We start from the raw sequence: 18,383 nt of genomic DNA on the forward strand, positions 1-18,383 counted from the left end.
GCACAAAATGTTCTTATTTTTATAGCATATAGCTGTCACATGAACGATCAGTTTGAAGTTAAGTGTTAGAATGGAAAACTTTTTTGTTTTCAATTATTTTGCAACGAAAACATGGAATTCTACATAAGAAATTAGTACATATATCCAGGGCGAGCTTAGCGAAAATTTTATGCTATTCATATAGCTGCTATTCAGCCGAAAATCGTGATTTTGTTTGAAAAATCATTTTGTTGCAAACAATATTGGATGTAAATTTTTCATTCATTTAATAACAACAACCACAAACTAATTTTTTAGGTTATTTACATTAATACACCTATATTTTAAGTATTTAAAATTCAAAAAATATATAATACATTTATAGGTGCAAATATAGAAAGTGAAACAATATCTAATTTAAAAAGATTGCTCAAGTAAACCAATGGTAGATTTTAAAAGCTTTGACTTTGGTTTGCATGGAAGTTTTCTTTGACCAGTGATAAATGGATCAGAGCTCAAGAGTACGGCACCAGTGCGGGACCGAGTACGGGACCGAGTACGGGACCGAGTACGGGACCGAGTACGGGACCGAGAACGGGACAGAATACGGGACCATTGCGGGACCGAGTACGGGACCAGTACGGGACCGAGAGCGGAACCGAGTACGGGACCAGTACGGGACCAGTACGGGACCAGTACGGGACCAGTACGGGACCAGTACGGGACCGAGTACTGGACGAATACGGGACCAGTACGGGACCAGTAATGGACCAGTACGGGACCAGTACGGGACCGAGTACAGGACGAATACGCGACCAGTACGGGACCGAGTACTGGACGAGTACGGGACCAGTACGGGACCAGTACGGGACCAGTACGGGACCAGTACGGGACCAGTACGGGACCAGTACAGGACCAGTACGGGACCAGTACGGGACTAGTACGGGACCAGTACGGGACTGGGCACCTGTCAGCAATTGAATTAAACGTTTTCTTAATTTTAAAATGTTAATAAACAATATACAAAAAGAATTATTAAGTTAAGTGGATATGGACATAAGGAAACCTCCAACGAAAGATAGCAAACATAAACAAAAAACATCTGCAACTATATACTAAACAAAACACTAATTTACGCAAAACATAGAACGTCGTACTTATAATTTTTGTTTTAAAAATATACTAAATACCATTTTTTATAATATTATATTATTCCATTGCAGAGTAATGTCGATTTATAAGGTTTTTTATTGACTTTACGGACAGCTTCACTTGCAAGTTGCTCACGCTGCAATATTCGATTGATATCATGCTGTCTCGTTCGATGCTATTCTTGAAGCGGATAGTTAGAGCAAGACAAAAACATGAATAAATTTGAATAGCTATACCAATTATGAGAAAGTAATGATACATACATTTAAAGTTAAAATTTGGACTTTGATTTCTGTATTTTGGGCCTATGGGGGGAACACTGTGCGCTGTCGCTCCCACTGTCTGTCCCGCCGAATGGCGACTCAGGATTGATTGTTTTATATATTTCCAAATTGATCACGCGAAAGAGACTTTGGAAATATCTATTTTACTTTCCTGCCATTTACGCCCTTTTACTCTCTTTAAATTTAGAATACCTTAATTTTAAATTGAGTAAATAATGCTTATAGTACAACTTCACTATGGAATCGGAAACAAACGAAATATTTAATATTTATTTCAATATTTATTGACATTATTTTAAATGGGTTTTTAATTGTTTTAAGTGTTTTGTGTTTGCTTTCTTACTGACGTAAAATCCGATTAAGAGGTACAGCCTATGCCTATTCGATTCACCATGTCTTCGCCCGAGTTAGCCAAGTGTTTTGTGGTCGACAGTGTCGATTGCACACCGATGCAAGTGCAATCGGGTATGGCGCTATACTACTGCATAGAATTAAAAATAAACCGCATGTAGTGGAATATTACAATATTACATATAAGACAACAAGTCCTTGTGGCTGGTGATGTGCCATGCGATTTAAAACTTTTAGGGCTGGTCGGAGTTAGTGTGACCAGCTCTGAATCATTCATTAACGCGCTATTGATATCTCATGGCTGCACTGTTTTTGAATTTGGGCGCGGAGTGAATGTCTGTGGGTATTTCCATTTAAAATTATTTTTTGGTATGTTCTAGTTCGTTGTTTTGTCTTCGTTATATTAACATTTTTGTTTTTTAATCGTTCATGTGAGAAGCCCGTCTGGCTTGAAAAATTAAACATAAATGAACAGAGTTCATTAAGATTGCCCTGCGTTCGGAAGAAAATTATTGAACATCTATTTATTACAAGGTGGTAGAAAAGCGATAAATTGGTTGCTTATTTGCTAATAAAAGTGTATAAAAACAGTGGTGGCTCCACTGTGCTGATATGGTGATATCAGTGATTCCAATACTTACTTATTATTATATCTCTTATTGAGAACTTACTGTACGTGGGATTTCGTATGACGCATTTATGTATTTACAATAGTTATAGACATACATAAATACATATCCAGAGTTAGCTAAAGGTACTTATACAACGTCAATTTTTTTTAGATCTTAAGTTTAACTTTCTAGTTATTGTCGTGTCTTTACAAGTACTTAGATGTACTGGGGTGTTGAAGCCGCTGTGTCTCGCCGAAGTGTCGCTCCAACGTGTCTCGCTAACGTGTCCCAACGACGTGTTCCTCCGACGACGTGCTCCTCGTTGTCCCGCAGAAAATCTTAGTATCTTAGTACTGAATACTCGGAAATAATTGATCCAAAAATAGCATTACAAATAAATAACATTGCAAGTATAACCTTTAACGAATGGGAACAATCCAACAATAACATAGTTTTAAAAGAAAATCCAATAAAAATATACAAAATTAAGCCCATAATGTTTAAGAATGAAATTGTTTATATAGTTAGCTTTAAAGTACAAATTAAATGTTTTGACATTCGCCGTCAAGCTTACAAAGTAGGTTCTTGAAAAAGATGATGAATTTATATGTTACCCTTTTCATTTATATCCGATGAATAATGAAAAAGTTATTTAGTTAAGACTTAAGCAAATTTAATAAGCATTTTGTTCAAACATATTTAATTACACTTTTAATCAAGAAATATATTTTAAAAACATATCCAATAAAATATAATACAAAAAATTGTCCCTTTCTTATTAAATAATACCATTTTGTCATAATTTGAGACCAAGTCCGTTGGTTTTTAAATTTTGCAACCGTTTCGTTTTTAGGGTAAGACCAACAACTTCTTGGCCATTCTTGGGAATTAAACCATATCTAAAAGTTTGGAGTTAAGACTTTAGTTTTATAGCTATCAGCTTTCTCTATCCTAAGTAAGGAAATCAACCATCTTTTCAGTTTTGGGACTCTAAATTTTACTTTGTAAACGAAATTTTCTGGTGTCCCAACCATTATACAAAAGCTCTATACAAAAATATCTTTTAACAGATGTTCCAGCCCTTCAGGATTTGATAAAAGCATCATAATAGCTTACAAGAGGTGAAAGCAATTTAACGGTACATAAAGCTCATACGGAATACTGGTGGCTTCTTGTGCTTTTTATTGAAGTTTTTAGTTCTAGTTCTTTTTTTCTCCGCCAGCTGCGTCGATGTTTTGCACTTTGTAATTTTTTTAATTACTAATTTTTAAATTAAATAAATAAATATAAATATTAATAGCTTTTTGATTTACACTTAACATTATATGCAAGTGCTAAACAACATTTTTTTAGGGAGGTCGTTTTAGATATCTACAAAAATGCATTTGTAAGAGCTTTAAATTAATAATGCTGCTATGATGTGTGCCATGCTGACTGTGGCTGTTCCGAAAAATGTAGCTCACCTGCAGCTAAAAGCAGGGAATAACTCTGTTTTAATTTCATTTCAGCAAATTTCCTTTCAGCAAAAATCGGGGTCAACAGTCCAAAATAATAAAAGAAAGTCCTGCATAGTAGTATGTTTTAGGTTTGGCAATGATTTTAGTTTTTGGTGGTTTCCCTGTGTCTGTGGCTTCAGCTGAAAGCTGCGAGTGCAACTGGCTGCTAGCCTTATAAATCATAATATCCAGGAAATAAATCCTTCACGGACAATTTAACCGCCGCACCCGTTTCTGGGCCAAATCTGCAACAGTCGTAGGTACTTTGTGGCTCGGATTTTTTCTCCGGTTTTTATTTTTCTTGAATGTTGCTGGGGGTTTGGTGTCTGGCAGTCAAAGGCCAAACAATAAAATGATCAAATGTACTGTTTGCTTGGAGATAGCTGAGCCCTCTACTGAAGTAAATGGAAGTTGTAGAATTAATTTGGCGTGTACAGTCAACTCCATCTGCAGGTGATTGATGGCAAGCCTGTCAGCTGCTCAATGTCCATCTCCCTGGCAAATATCTCATTCCATACCATCGCAGTTGGGTTGGGTGTTTCATAAGTATGCTGATGATGCATTTGGTTTTGGGGTAAGTATTGCGCAACAAGGGAGCCACTTACCGAACCACAAATCCCGAGCGAAATGCATTACCCCACAGAGAATGTGTACAGAAAGAAAATATTAGAAGTCAGGTGTGGCTTATCAGGAGTTGGCAAATATATCAAGTATTTATTTCAGAACCCACATTTTATATAAGACTCTAGATAAATATGTGATCACTAATTAAGTATTAAGTATATTAAGTATTATATCAAGAATAAATATGGGGCTAAAAAATGAAGGTATTATGACTTTGTGACCTAATATTTTTTGGTGTAGCTTTTTCAGCTTTTGCATTTGTGTGCCGTCCAGTTGCATTCTCATTGGGTGCCCATGCGTCTGTTTGGGCTTCAAACCAATCTGCATCGATATCCGACGCTTAGCTACTTGCATTTCACAGCGCGCTCAAAAATGTAATTTAGCAACCTTTCTCATGCAATGACCATTTTCGACAGAAGAAGAGTGCTGGAGATGATATCTGTTCGAATACTTTGGTAATTTTGAACATGACATTCCGACAATAGCAGTAGGTTTTGATTTCGAATGACGCACATTTGCATGCTGGCACTAAACACACTCTCTGGTGAAAAAGCAACATTCGTCAACGATAATGTTATATTATTGAGATTTTTTAGGATTTTTTAAAGGTATGTTTTGTACAGATATACTCCAAGTTAATATTGGATTTGGCGAAACATTGGCACGAGTTCCCTATGCCATTATTCGATGGGGTTCCCTCAGGCTCGAGGGGGGCGCCCTATGCAAACACACCGATTCAGTTGACATGTGCAAGCAGTGCGAGCAATTCTACTGTATCCCGGCTATCCCCTTCCCATAGGGGCACCATGTCCCCCGACATTTCCCTCTCTTCCAGGAGCTAATTAAAGCGCGCACGCGTGTGTGATATGCCACGCCAGATGTTAGCTAGTAGATGTCTCAGCCAACCAGCGTCAAAACCCAAGGAACATGTCGCAAGGGGAACGTAAAAGTAAAGCAGTAGCTGAGGCATGTGCACTGGGAAATGAGTACATGTATTTACAATATAATACAAATTGGTGATCACATCTCAGTGTAACATAAACGCTACCCCTTAAAACCTAACTATTGAAACTATTAATATTGAATGACTTTACCATATAAACTTCTCATTTTACCTGATTTACTTAAGTATTTTAAGAGCTAAGTACCATGAGTTGAGAACACAAGTTTAAACAGAAAACCATGGCGATATTCTATATATTGGTACAATGGAAAATGCTTTTTTCTAAATTTTTGAACATCTTCCCATGAGAGGTCTTCAGTTTTTTGCCCAGTGCATCATCCTCCCTCTGCCGTATCCTAATCTCTACCGCAACATATTTTAAATTTAGCATAACATCGAGCCCCGAAGAGGAGGCTGGATGGCATCTTTATGCTAAGGTCGCCTCATCAACAACATCTCGGGATGGGAATGGGACCTCCGCCGCCCTGACTGCGGGGTGTTTGAACTGGGAGCTGGCGATGCGAGTTTGTGTTTTGATTTGGTTTTTATCGCCGCCACCGCCGACGCCATCAAAAAGGTAAACAAACACTTTTTATTCTGTCCTCCGGGGACGTTAAGTACTAAAATTTCAAGGGACTTGAAATGGGCTTAGTTGGTGGGTACGCTTAGATTAAATCTGTTAATGTAAACTAAATTTCGTCAAGTGTACGAAAGTGCATTTTGAATTTTTAAGTATTTGTTCGAATTTACGAGTTACATCATATTTTCCAAATAATACAACACCAACCCTACTAATAATTTATACTTAAATGTTATTTCTTCAAACCTTGTGAATTGACTTCCCTCTAGATAAAATAGCAGGCGGAAAATGATGAGAGATAACTTGGAATTGTACCGAGCACCCTTATTAGCATATTGTCGTCACCACTAGAGAATTCAAATTCGATGGAAATACGCTGATTATATCTGAGGATGCAGCTTTGTTGGACTCACCCTGTAGACAAGATGCATAAATTTGCAGCCATTTTTAGCTGCAAGCACTGCGCTATGGGTACAGCGTTCTGATTCCCATAGATTTTAATAAATGAGCGCAGGAAAAGCAGTCGTTTGAAATGCTGAAAAGCATTTGCCACACCATGCAAAAAATATGCTGGGCCGCGTGGTTTTCGCTCTGAATTGTGCAGATAAACCGGGAATTGAAAATCAAAAATGCATTGGCATGGTACGAACTAGCTCCCCCACTCAAATTTTTTGCATTCAATATGGAATTTATATGAAATATGCAGTATTCAGAATTACTACAAAGCTCAAAATGTGCGAGCAACTATCAGTACATAAATACAAAAAATAACACAACCAAATTTTTTGAGCACATTCGACAATTTGCATACTACACTTTAGAAAATGCAGTGAATATACTCTAGCCCAGGTGCAATAATCTTTTTTCTCGCAAAGTTCCATCAAGCCAGTAAACCACTTCATTCCGAAAAATTGATGTAATAATTCAACGTCAATAAAGGATCTCGAATCTGACATTTGTGTAAACTCATAGGCCATTCGATGTCATCGCTGAACTGACAAAGGGCATCATCAAACTCAGCTAATCCGCGTTGTAAGCAATTTCTGTCCATTATTGCTAACCAAAAATATGCGCCAAACAAAAGCCTTTTGAGCATTATTGTTGCAGCTCGATGGGATCGCTCGACCTACGCGAATAAAATACATTTTTCAGCAATAACAATGAAAAACAAATAATAAAAAAAACAGCGATACATAGAAACAACATGCGGTGAAACACAGCTTTGGCGTATGTTCTCGCAAACCTAAGAAAAAAGTACATATAAGTAACACACAATGGCGGGGAAGGGTTGCATTTTTTCTATAAAAATGTTGTATGATTTCAAGCTTTTCTTTTTGTTTCAGATTTTTATTCGGGTTGCACACGGCCAATTGTTTTGTTTATTCCGTTTGGCTTACTCTTCGTTTTTCTTTACGGCGAACTGGTAAATAAATTGCACTGAAAGTGCAGGGAAATAGTTAAGTGATTGATTTAGTGCTGCCTGGAGGCACCCATCCGCTCTCTGAACATTTTCCCCCGCTTTACAGCTTTGGGGCTTGGAAAGTTGCGAGCCGAAATTGATTTCAATTCGGGAGTTTTCGCCAACAAATTGAGTGCTGGTGCTCGAATGGGGGGCGGCTAGAAATTTCCATGAATGTATTAAGCCCGAAATTTATTAACAATGAAATGCTATAGGTGGACCAGAGAATTGGGGGAATGGTCGCGAAATTCGGCCTGATGCTTTGACCCGAAAATAGTGGCATAGTTAGAGGAGAGCGGGTTCATATGATTGCAAATTTGCATTTTTGGTACAATCAGCAACATTTGAAAAGTTGAATAAATAGATTGAGTGCACAGAATGCACTAATAAGCGTTCTAAGTGGAGGGGGAATACAAATGGCCTTAAAGGTTTAAAGTATTCAAATTGTTATATGTTTCCTTATCGCCTGCTTAATAATAGCTTTGTTATAACAACTACATAGTTCTTAAAAAAGGAACTAGAACTGGTGGCATTCAAATTCATGGCTTAGAGGTTGGGCAAGACAACAAAACGATTCTTTAAGCAATTTACAAAGGCAGTGCCCGAGCCGGGCTTTTGAGTTTGCACAAACTTGCAGCTTGGCTTAAATACTTCATGACTTTCCGGGCGGCACGATGCGCTTGCCACTTGAGCCGCAAAGCGGCCATTAGCCGACTGATGCAGACAGCTGCGACGGATGGCTGTCAGTCTAAGTCCCCATCACCCATCAACACACTCCCAGCCCCAAGGAAGGCTCAGAATGACGGTTATGCTATGGTTCTAGGTACAGGGAAAAGGCTGTGCTGGCAACTGCCAACTGGCAACTAAAGGCACGCAAACTATCTCGCCACTCAGCCGAGCCACTTGAGTTATTTTCCAGCTCGCGATGGTAATGGTAATGGTAATAGAGTTGAGTACCGGGCCCAGATGAAGATGCTAAACGGAATCCGAAGACAAAGACGCTGGCAATTCATCTCGAGACGCGCAAAAGTAGGCACTAGCGGTAGACTTATTCGTTTAATTAGCAGCAGAGCGCCAGAGTAGCGGGCTTACTACTTTACAGCCGTTTTAGATGGTTTTGGCATAAACTTTTTTGACTATCGAAATGGCACACGTACGGCTTCTTAAATTGTCAGATGACGCCGTTTTTAATCACATCGAAAATTGCGCTAAATCATTTTCTAATTGCCTCCTCTTGGCAGTGGCTCACTCCGGCCGGAGTTCTCTAATGAGTTCGCACATTTGCACGATGTGTCTGCCTAGCTTCCAAGCTGTTAGCCATATCTACCATGCATATCTGCCAGACACCACGTACGCACATGTGTCAATATGAAGATGTGGAAAGCCAGAAAGCCAGTGTGTTTTTTGTGGGCTCCAAGTCGACTTACTTTTCGAGCTATTAAGATAGCGGGCGAATAGAAATTTTTGAAGTGTACCCATTTATTCATCCTCATAAAATTAGTTATAATATATTAGAATAAATATTAGAAATACCTAACATTTCAAAATCACTTTTTAAAGTAGGTATGTTTTGGTGATTGTTAAGCAACAAAATCATTAATTCCAAACATTTTCAAAGCACATTCAAGTATTTCCCCAGAAACTATAGAAATATCTATATCTAAATAATCTATAGAAATATTTTACACCGCATCCACACTCCGTCTCGGCCAAGTTGACCAGCTCCATTGCGAGCCATGTCGGCACTGTGTGAGCCGTGTTTGCATATTTGTGCCGCAGGCTGTGTGCTAATTATGCCGAAATATGGGGGATTTCATGGTTTGAGGATGCTCAGCTTTTCCGGCTTAGAGAAGACGTCTATGGGTGCTCGACCAGAGTGTCTCTTGTCACGACTGGGCGCCCATTGTTGCCGCTGCCAATATGGCTGCGATGTAAATGCCTGAATGGGCCATTAGCTTCCAATTAGTTATTGTTAATTTGTCGTTTGGTCCTTGCAGGCGGATCCTGTGGTGGTGTTGCACCTCGGCAGTTGTCCTTCGAACTCTGTGTGGGTTTATGATATGAATTTCGAAGACGTTGTATTAATTACGGCTGCCAAGTGTTGGTTTCTGGTTTGGGCATTGAATAGTTTTGTAATGGCCTTTCTTATGAATTTTGATTAGTTTGTTGGTTGGGATTGGACGAGATTAATTGATTTCCAGTTTCAATCATATAGGTCATCTGAAAGTTAATATGCAAAAGCTAAGCTAAGTTGAAAGATCAAAACCAAATAATAATTTGCATAAAAAAATTAATAGTAAATAGTAACTGATATCATCATTACTTACCAATTGTTCAATTGTTCTTTATGATCTGTCATTCCAAATCAAGTAGCTAACTATTTTCCTTTACTAGTGAAAAAGGAATATGAAATTGTTTCCCTGGCAGCAGCAGTCCGTTTTTCCTTTCAATCTGCGCGGCTTTTCCGCCTAAATTGCTGCACTTGCGGACTTGTTTTGTCAACCCTCGCGGGCTACAGGCTTCGGCAGCGGTAGTACATGAAATTCGTGTTTATTTTGGTACGCGCGTGGCAAGTGCAGCGCGTAAATGTGGCATGCCCCTCATCGGCGGGCACGTATGTATATGTACATATCCCCCACGGGCACAGCGCAAAGCCGGAGCCATCAGACGCCAGGAAAGTGGAGTCAGCGCCGGGGGCCAAAGGGTTGTGCACTTGTTGTCATCATCATCATCTCCTCCATGCTCATCCACAGTCACATCATCCGGTGAAATAGCAACATCAGTAGCAGCGCACACGGAAAGAAATCGAGTGGCACTTCTCATCAAATGAATCGTTAACTTCTAGTTGGATTCCTGGCAGTGTTTTGCATTCTATTTAATAGTAATATTTATAATTTTTTACAAATCTTACCATTTCCACGCCTATTTATAGCGAATATAAGTATATTTATATATGGAGGCATGGTGGTATAAGATAGTTTTATAATTTTCTTTCCGTGCATAGTGGGAAATTGCATAAATAACAGGGTGCACAACAAAGTTGCGCTGGTTGACTGAGCATGATGACGTTGATTATGTTTCGGAGGCACCAACTGTTGTCTTCTCGTCCGCGAAAAACAAATCCCCACTAAAAGACCCCTGGTATTGCCAGGAGCACTTCTGATTGAAAGAAAGTTCTGTGGAGGTCCTACATGTACTAGTGCTTCCAGCGAGATTGATGTGTGTAGCCACAATCTAAATGCAAAGCAAAGTATGCGGATTCATTGCGATTTTCTGAACTTCTTTAGCCTGGAAAACCACTGCAGATATTTTAAAATATTGCGTTGAAAGAGCTTTGTGTTTTGCAAGCCATGAGGACATGTGCGAATAATTTAGAAAAAAAACCGAACCCGGTACCTACTTGTCTGCCCAGTTGTTCACCAAGTCGACTTCTGCTCGTTGAAAAATTGCGTTTTAATTAAAAACGCTCAAGTGCACTTAAGTGTGCGCTTTCTCAGCCACGTCAACAATCAGACAGGCAGCCATTTCCCACCCACTCCCCCCTCACAATTCCAGCAACAACAGCAATCAGCAGCAGCAAAAACAATGTGAGCAACAACAATGGCGGAGGACCAGGAAAAGGCACAACAACAATTAAGCCGACAATAGTCCCGAAGTGTAAAAAAGCACAAAAGACAACAAACAGTGCAGAAATAAAGCAGAAAAAGAATATATATAAATCAGTAGCAAGTCGAATATCAGACTCACTATTCGCAGGCATTGCAAATATTAAAATATGTAAAAGTAATACCTAAATAAAAATAAATAACTATAATACATTTCAGCAGTGAGCTTCGAAGTCGAAGTTATGAAAGTATAATATTAGTAATAAATGTATGGAATTTTAGAAGTAGAATAATTATTTTTAATGTGGACAGAACGTTAATATAAAAATAAATATTTTTTAAAAAGTCTTAGGAATGTTCAGAGGTAACATCACAAGATTATGGCTTAAATAAGTTTTTGCAGAGCTGTATTATAGGCCTTTGCTTTTAATTGGACTCATGCTCTACTCGCCATTATTACAAGTTTATTTTATGACATTCTATGATCTCCATTTCAATTTTTTTCAGCTGAAATCCATGCTGGTTTTTTTTAAGTCCGTCATCATCAGTATTGTGTGCCAATCAATATAGTTATCTATGTATGCATTACCAAAGTTAATACGCAACAAGAGCACATGAGGGTATATCGAGCTGCATTGTAAATAAGCAGGACAATTTATACCATTTTGCGCCGATTTACACAGGGACCTGGAAGTGAAAACACCGCTCCCTGTTTGCATTCAGCTCCTCAGTGCCGTTCAGCAAATGAGGAAACCTTCGGTTGAATTGCTACTTTTCCTGAGCTTCCCGAGCTGCCCGAGTTTCCCCCCTTTGAGAACATGAAAGATGGGAAGATGCGCTTCCTTTGAGGCTTCTTCGGGGGAGTAAATGCAATTGCAAGAGGGTCTGATAAGCTGCTCGGTGTGCCTGCAGGAAACAGGATATGACATATTTATAATGCGAAACAGATGCGCACATTTCGGGCGGAGCTGCGTTGTTTCCCTTTTCGATATCGCAAATTAATTTCATGCCATTTTCATAATGTGCCTTGCTGCAGCTGCCTTTGTCGCAATAATGAAATAATCGGAGTCCTTTCGGGAATAAAACTCATCATAAATATTCAACCAAAAAGGTGCAAGCCGAGATGGTCGCGAAATTTGCATTGCAAAATGTATAATAATCACAAGAGCCCGATGGAGAAAGAGGTAACAATAATAAATGGCTAATTGAATGCAAATGACAAAGACATCTCGAAAAGGCAGGGTCCTTGTGAATTAATTGTGCAACGCAAAAAGAGCTCTGAAAAACTAGCTCAAAACTTAATTAATAATCAGTCCATTGGAGTGAAAAACAATCTGAAAGGTAATTTAATTACGGTTTTAATAAATGCGAAAGCTGATAGCAGAAAATGATTCTAGATTTATTAACACCCGTTTAAGATATCGGTTAAATTATCCCAATTTAAACAGCTATCTGATGCATTTAATGTCAGACTTAGTCGCTTTCTAAGCGGCCAAGGGGGTGCAATGAAAGGAATTGTTTAATCCTATTCCAGATTCAAGTTGTGCGGAATCTCGGTTGCCATTTGCATGGACAGACCGACCACTGACCACCACTTTAATGGAAACTGACCCAAAATGAGATGGGCAGCGAAGGGACAGGGATCTGGGACTTGAGCTAAATGACACACACGTAAGCAGCCACCCGTTAACAAAAAGTGTCGCAACTTTTCCACTCCTCATGGTTTGTTTTTCAGTTTGAGTCCCCTGGTTTTTATAAATGCATAAAAGTGGGCGGGCGAGGAACGTGAGTTGCTGGCTGCCGAAAAAAGGAAACTAGAGGAAAACTTGTTTCATTTGCGCACTGGAAAAACTTTCGTGCCGCCGCCGCTTCGGCATTAACAACACTTAAAATGCCTGCGGCGTTTTTCCCTTAATACAAGTGGACAGTCCGAAGTGCGGTCGTTCAGGGCTTTCCATTTTTTTTCTCAACCATCCACGGCTGACCACTTGAAGAGGAGTCTCTGTTCCCGACCCCATTTTTCCAAGAACCTGGTCCGTTTTGATTTACTCAGCGTTTAGTTTCCTCTTTTTGCGGATTTTGTTTACTTGGTGCTTATTTACACCTCTTTTTGGGATGGCTCGAGGGCGACAATCGTAAACGAGTGTCATTTAGTTTCAGTTGAGTGAAAGACAGATTTTAAATGAAAGCGTCTCTGGGGAGATTTAAATGCAAACGAATGAATTCACTGTCTGATTCATTTGCATATGCACTGGGGACCTTAAACACACAGACCACAACAAAGAGCCAAGTCTGTTAACGCTTTAGCCAAGTTTAGTTAAATTTCAGTAAGCCTAGCTGAGCTAAAAATCAATAGCCTATTTTACGCCAAATTTACTGCCCCAAAGCCCATGAGGCAGTTCTAGTTGCCGTTGGCTGTGTTTTCTGCTCAATTGGGTTTGGACCACTTCAATTTCAGTTGCGGACTCGTTCCGCTGCAGAGGAATTGCCCTGATTAGCGGGAAGTTCGGGCCAAGTTTACGGAGCGAAATTCCGGCCGAGATGAAGCGAGGGAGTTTAAGTTTGCAATAATTCAGCTTGCGTTTGTATTCAAGCTAAAAAATTCGCATTCTTTACTAGTTATATATACAGCTAGACTAAAATTGCAGATTTGCCTATTTAAAATAATAATAATACTGTTACCATTCTAGAATCTTCCCCCCAATTACTCATCATTTTTGTCTGTGTACCTCTACTGATTTTTGTATTCCACTTTAACCAAGTTTTTTGGCGAGTCAACAAGGCAAAGATAAGTGCATTTCTTGGGGCATTTCTAGAGCAATTTTTGTCTAATTTATTTGCACTTCACTTTGCGTTGGCAGCCTCAAGTCAAATACTTAGCCACTTTAATTCCGTCTAGAGCCGGTAGAGTTCTCTATCTCAGCTCCTTCGCTTTATTTTCGGTAAATACTTCCGCTTTACGGGAACCTAAGAGCACCCAACTGCAATCATAATTCCTCGACTTAAGGCATGTAATTAGCGCCAAATAAGTTGGCTTGACCCGGTGCATTCCCGAGTTAAATCATCCGCTGTGGCTTTTCCTTGATGGGAATGCCTTCAGTCATATCTGCTGGAACTTTTGCTAATTCTGGTCAGTAAAGGAAAAAGGCTCTTTTCGCCCTTCCTTTTGTGTTTCTGCAACTTGACCATTGCCGACTTAATTAGAGTTGGCTTTCATTTGGCACCGTTGCCTCTTCCTTGACAGTCTCCCCCCCGATTTTTTTGTGCTCCGCGGCCTTCGCTTAACTCGGTGTAATGTGGCCGCCATATGGCCAGAACCAGGACCCAATTGCAGTGGCAGCGGCAAAACACAATTACGTTCGCACTCGCTTTTTGTGTCATTTTGCTTTTCTAATTTCAGTTCCATTCTTTCAGTTATCCTTTCGTCTGCGCCATGGGCAACTTTCGTTTTTCACTTGATTGCGATGGTTTAATTTTTTCTTATCTAGGTTTAAAACTGGGCGTGTCCCTTGGCAGAATTATGCACCACAGAATGCAATTATGTAAATGTCCTTGTCGTTGGAATCGAAGTTAATTAGATCGCAAATTGCTAGTCATTCGGCCCAGATCCCTGACCCTGTGTAAGTGTGCCAAAAGGGAATGTGACTGGGAATTTAGCAAGAAATCGGATGGGTTTTAAAAATGTCAGCCCTTTATGAGCCAAAATGAGCTTAGTTGTACTAAGCATAAAATACTAGCGAAGCAAAAGCCAAAAAGTTTCATAGACAACGAGGACTTATTCTTATTTTATGAATAACGGGCGAGCTTGCTTTTAATTTGGCAATATCAAGGCAACTGAACACGCTGTTTTTCATTATGCAGCAATTATATTAAATTCAACAGGAATTTTGAAACGTAGTGAGGGACAAATATTCAGCCATTTATTAGTGCTCTTGTCAAATGAATATTCAAAAAATAGGAAAAAATATATTTTAACAAATGATCTGATTACATTAGAAAAAAAAAGAAAACATATATAATTTATATAATGTGAAACGCTTCTTTATACCTGTGAAATGCTTTTCAACGAATCTAGTATACTCTTTTACTTACGTTACTCCTAAACGAATATAAATATTAGTCAAATTTTAATATTATTTATTATTTCCGAAGATAACTGACAGGACTTTGGCAAAAATGTATTGCTGAAATTACAGCTATAATTTCCATTTCTTTTCAACTTGTAAGCAAGCTGGGCTAATTTGTTTATGAAATCCATTTGGCACCCCAAGCGCCATAAATATGAGAACTTAATATATACCAGAATAAAATAACTGAATTTATTGAGCAAGCATGAATAATAAAACCCTTAAAAAGAATAAAAATATTTGTCGACAAATTGACAGCATGCAAACTAAACTCGTTTAAATATAAACAATTGGAGACGGACTAAATTGTGATTTAAATTTGTAACTCCATTCAAAGATGAAAGCGAGATACAAATACGTAGTCGATTTCCTCGACTTTCAGAATCCTGTTAAGCAGATAGTGGGAATGCGAGAGTGAGTTTTAGAATTACTAGCCATATCTAAAGAAATTGACACAATACTACGGACAGATCGTCTCGGCAGTTATCTCAGACAAGAACATACATTCATTAGTGAACCCTAAATACAGCAGTAGCACCTTACGTACAAAACATTTAAAAAGGTAATTAATATTTAACTTATTTGTTTTATCTTAAAATATAAATGTCATCGACTTTTTCTTGGCTGCGGTATGTATGTTTGGATATTTGGGTTGAGTGTATGCCGCCGTATTGACGTCGAATTTGGTTATTTTTAAATGCCCTGCTGTATTCAAGTACTGCGTCTCGGGCATGGGGCTTCGATTTTAATTAACTTGCAATTAAACAAAATTTATTGGCGCACTTTGATCGTAAATTAGCTACTCGAGTTACTTCGAAAATGTCAGCCTGGAAAATTCAATTTCCCCGAAAAGGCGTTTTAGGTGTGTGGCCAAAAAAAAGAGAGCCAGGCGTGAAGCTCTGCGAAGCTGTCAGCCGTTTTTCCACTTTTCCTTTGCACACGCTGAAATGGGCGTGAAAAGTGGCATGCTGCATATAGGTGATATGAGGTATATGGGTTGTTGCCACAATGGATACATCTTTGGACTTCATTTTTGAATAGTCAAATCAAAAGTCGGGAAAAATAATAAAATAATAAATAAAAAGGAACTGAATTAGGAAAATATTGAAACATTTTCTTCTATGGTTTTTAAGAAAAGAACATATTATTCGAGAGTGCTCTCTTCCACGAACCTAGCTACCATAGTATGGTATTTCTTTTAGTCCTGTAACTTGTACCTTAACTAGTTTGCAAAAAAAACCCTTTGAAATGTGGCTCTGTCAATCACCTACAATATCTTCCTTTTTGTGTAGTGGCCTTACGAAATTGACGTTGAAGGGCAAGCGCAATGAAGAAGTCAAACAAGTCACTTAGCTACTGCGATGCAAAAACCCTTGGCAAATAGAAGTAGACCCAGGTCGCAGTTCGGCTTTGTCTCTTTGGAGGCAGTTTTTGCATTTTCTTCACTTCTTGGCCAAGAGCCAGACTGTTTTAAGACTTTAAGTTGGCTCCCGTCGGTGCACTTAGACTTAGAGATAGATTTGCGGCAGGAAGTCTTTGATAAGGGAAGTAAGAAAGTCTTTTCACCCGACACCCAAAGATGTCTATTTACATATGCTTAAAGAGGAAGTTGTGGAAATTTCCCAAATAAGATATGGTAATGACCAGGAAGTTTAAGGAAATTGAAGCTATCAGCAATCAGCAAAAATTCTAGCTTCCGTTATTCACGCTTGCTATCAACTAATCTTTTATATGTTAATTAAATAGGTAATAGAGGAAATCGACGTGATATGTGGATTCTAAAACGAAAGTATATAATATTTAGAAAACTTTGATTTAGACATGTTGAGAACTGTTAAGAGAGCTCTAGAAATCACGAAGACACTCTTCTAATTAGCTTAAAGTAATAGTAAAGTTGTAAACAAAACTGAATATATATGCGTACAGTTCATTATTTGCGAGTTTCCCGGTACAAAAACTGAATACTCACATCTAAGAGAAGATTGTGTCGAAGAGAAAAGATCTCGAGAATACTCAGATATTCATCCGCCGGAATGGTCCCCAAATAGTTGCAGTTTGAACGTAGATCGCGTCGGATGTGGATCGCTCCGTGTTTTTCAGTTCTTCAGGGGGAAGTCTTGTGCCAAGCCAAAAGGCAGTGAAATAAATCTTATACGTGATCCAAAAATAACGCCAGAAAATCTGCAAAAGGGGGACAAAAACAGAGCGCGTGCCAAGTGCTCGAGTGAAAATGTTTACGCACAGAAGAAGGCTCCAGTGTTAATCAGTTCGAAGAAGTAAAGTCGTCGCAGAGTGATTTATTTTAGGTGTGGTGCAATCGTTAGTGAATGAAAAATAATCGAAAAGTTCTCGATTTATTTGTGCATGACCGCAGAAAGTGACAAACGAAAACACAGTTCTTGCCAAAATTGTTTTGCGCATCTTTCGGGCAGATCAAAGATACAACAAATCAAGCGCAAATTGGTAATGCACAAATTTTCAAATTTGACAACGCGCATAATTATCGGCAATGCAATAATCAAATAGCCCGTGAAAATACATTTCCAAAAGAAATAATATTGTCCTCGTATATAAAATTCCACGGCTATTTGGGTTAATTAAGAACCAAAAATGCTCTTTTGCGATGGAAAATATGAAGAATAATTAATAAATAAATGTGGAAAAATATTACATGTTTTTTTCCGTTCGTTGTTCGGGTAAATCAAGTGAAAGAACTTCTTGCGGAGCTCGATTTCCCCCAATACGAAATGCGAAAGTGCAAAACAGAGGAAATATTCTGAAATTCAGTGATGTGTGACGCTCGTAAACATTTCAACATATTTATAAGGAACGTTAATAATAGCAAACAAATATAATCCGAATATTTTTTGCAGATAATCCGACAATACAAATTTATTTCGAGGGGTGTATTAGATTTGAATTCGGGTGCTCCCATTTGCAAATTAGCTTTTCGGGCCTTAAACACGAGGCTCACACCAGTTTACTCGAAATAAATGAAAACAAAATCCTTTTTCATTGCACAAAACAATTTTGTAAACAAATTTAACTAAATTGCTTGTGTTTCGAGTAACCGAATTATTTAAAAATAAACATTTCACTTAATTTGCGCTATATTTCGCCACGCCCACCGCCCACTTGTGTGTTTTTGCGAGGGAGACCAAAAATAAATCGC

The 18,383-nt window shown here is 38.6% G+C and overlaps 2 protein-coding genes across 4 annotated transcripts in view; one reads left to right on the top strand and one right to left on the bottom strand.

The window, feature by feature from the left end:
- Positions 1 to 10,244: 10,244 nt before the first annotated feature.
- On the bottom strand, positions 10,245 to 11,239 carry LOC117145132. The gene is made up of 4 exons (XM_033310652.1): positions 11,227 to 11,239; positions 10,880 to 10,910; positions 10,391 to 10,713; positions 10,245 to 10,332 (listed from the first exon to the last, which is right to left on the bottom strand). The coding sequence occupies exons 1-4, from the start codon at positions 11,237 to 11,239 to the stop codon at positions 10,259 to 10,261; spliced, it is 441 nt and encodes a 146-aa protein (XP_033166543.1). The 3' UTR covers positions 10,245 to 10,258.
- Positions 11,240 to 17,249: 6,010 nt separating this feature from the next.
- LOC117144408 overlaps positions 17,250 to 18,383 on the top strand; it is a 37,229-nt gene continuing 36,095 nt past the window's right edge. The window contains exon 1 of one of the 3 annotated variants that reach the window (XM_033309547.1): positions 17,250 to 17,674. The gene's annotated coding sequence lies outside the window, so the exon portion shown is untranslated. The remainder of the gene's footprint in view (positions 17,675 to 18,383) is intronic. The other 2 variants (XM_033309549.1, XM_033309548.1) reach the window with 2 other exon arrangements.

The sequence above is a fragment of the Drosophila mauritiana genome, chromosome 3R, assembly GCF_004382145.1.
Source record: "Drosophila mauritiana strain mau12 chromosome 3R, ASM438214v1, whole genome shotgun sequence".
NCBI lineage: Eukaryota > Metazoa > Arthropoda > Insecta > Diptera > Drosophilidae > Drosophila > Drosophila mauritiana.

Excerpts from the sequence above, each read along its gene's own strand:
- LOC117145132 (XM_033310652.1), bottom strand. Across the intron at positions 10,714-10,879 it reads GTGAACAACTGGGCAGACAA|ATTGTGGCTACACACATCAA; the intron begins GTAGGTACCGGG and ends CTTTGCATTTAG. Across the intron at positions 10,333-10,390 it reads TATAAATAGGCGTGGAAATG|GAATCCAACTAGAAGTTAAC; the intron begins GTAAGATTTGTA and ends AAACACTGCCAG.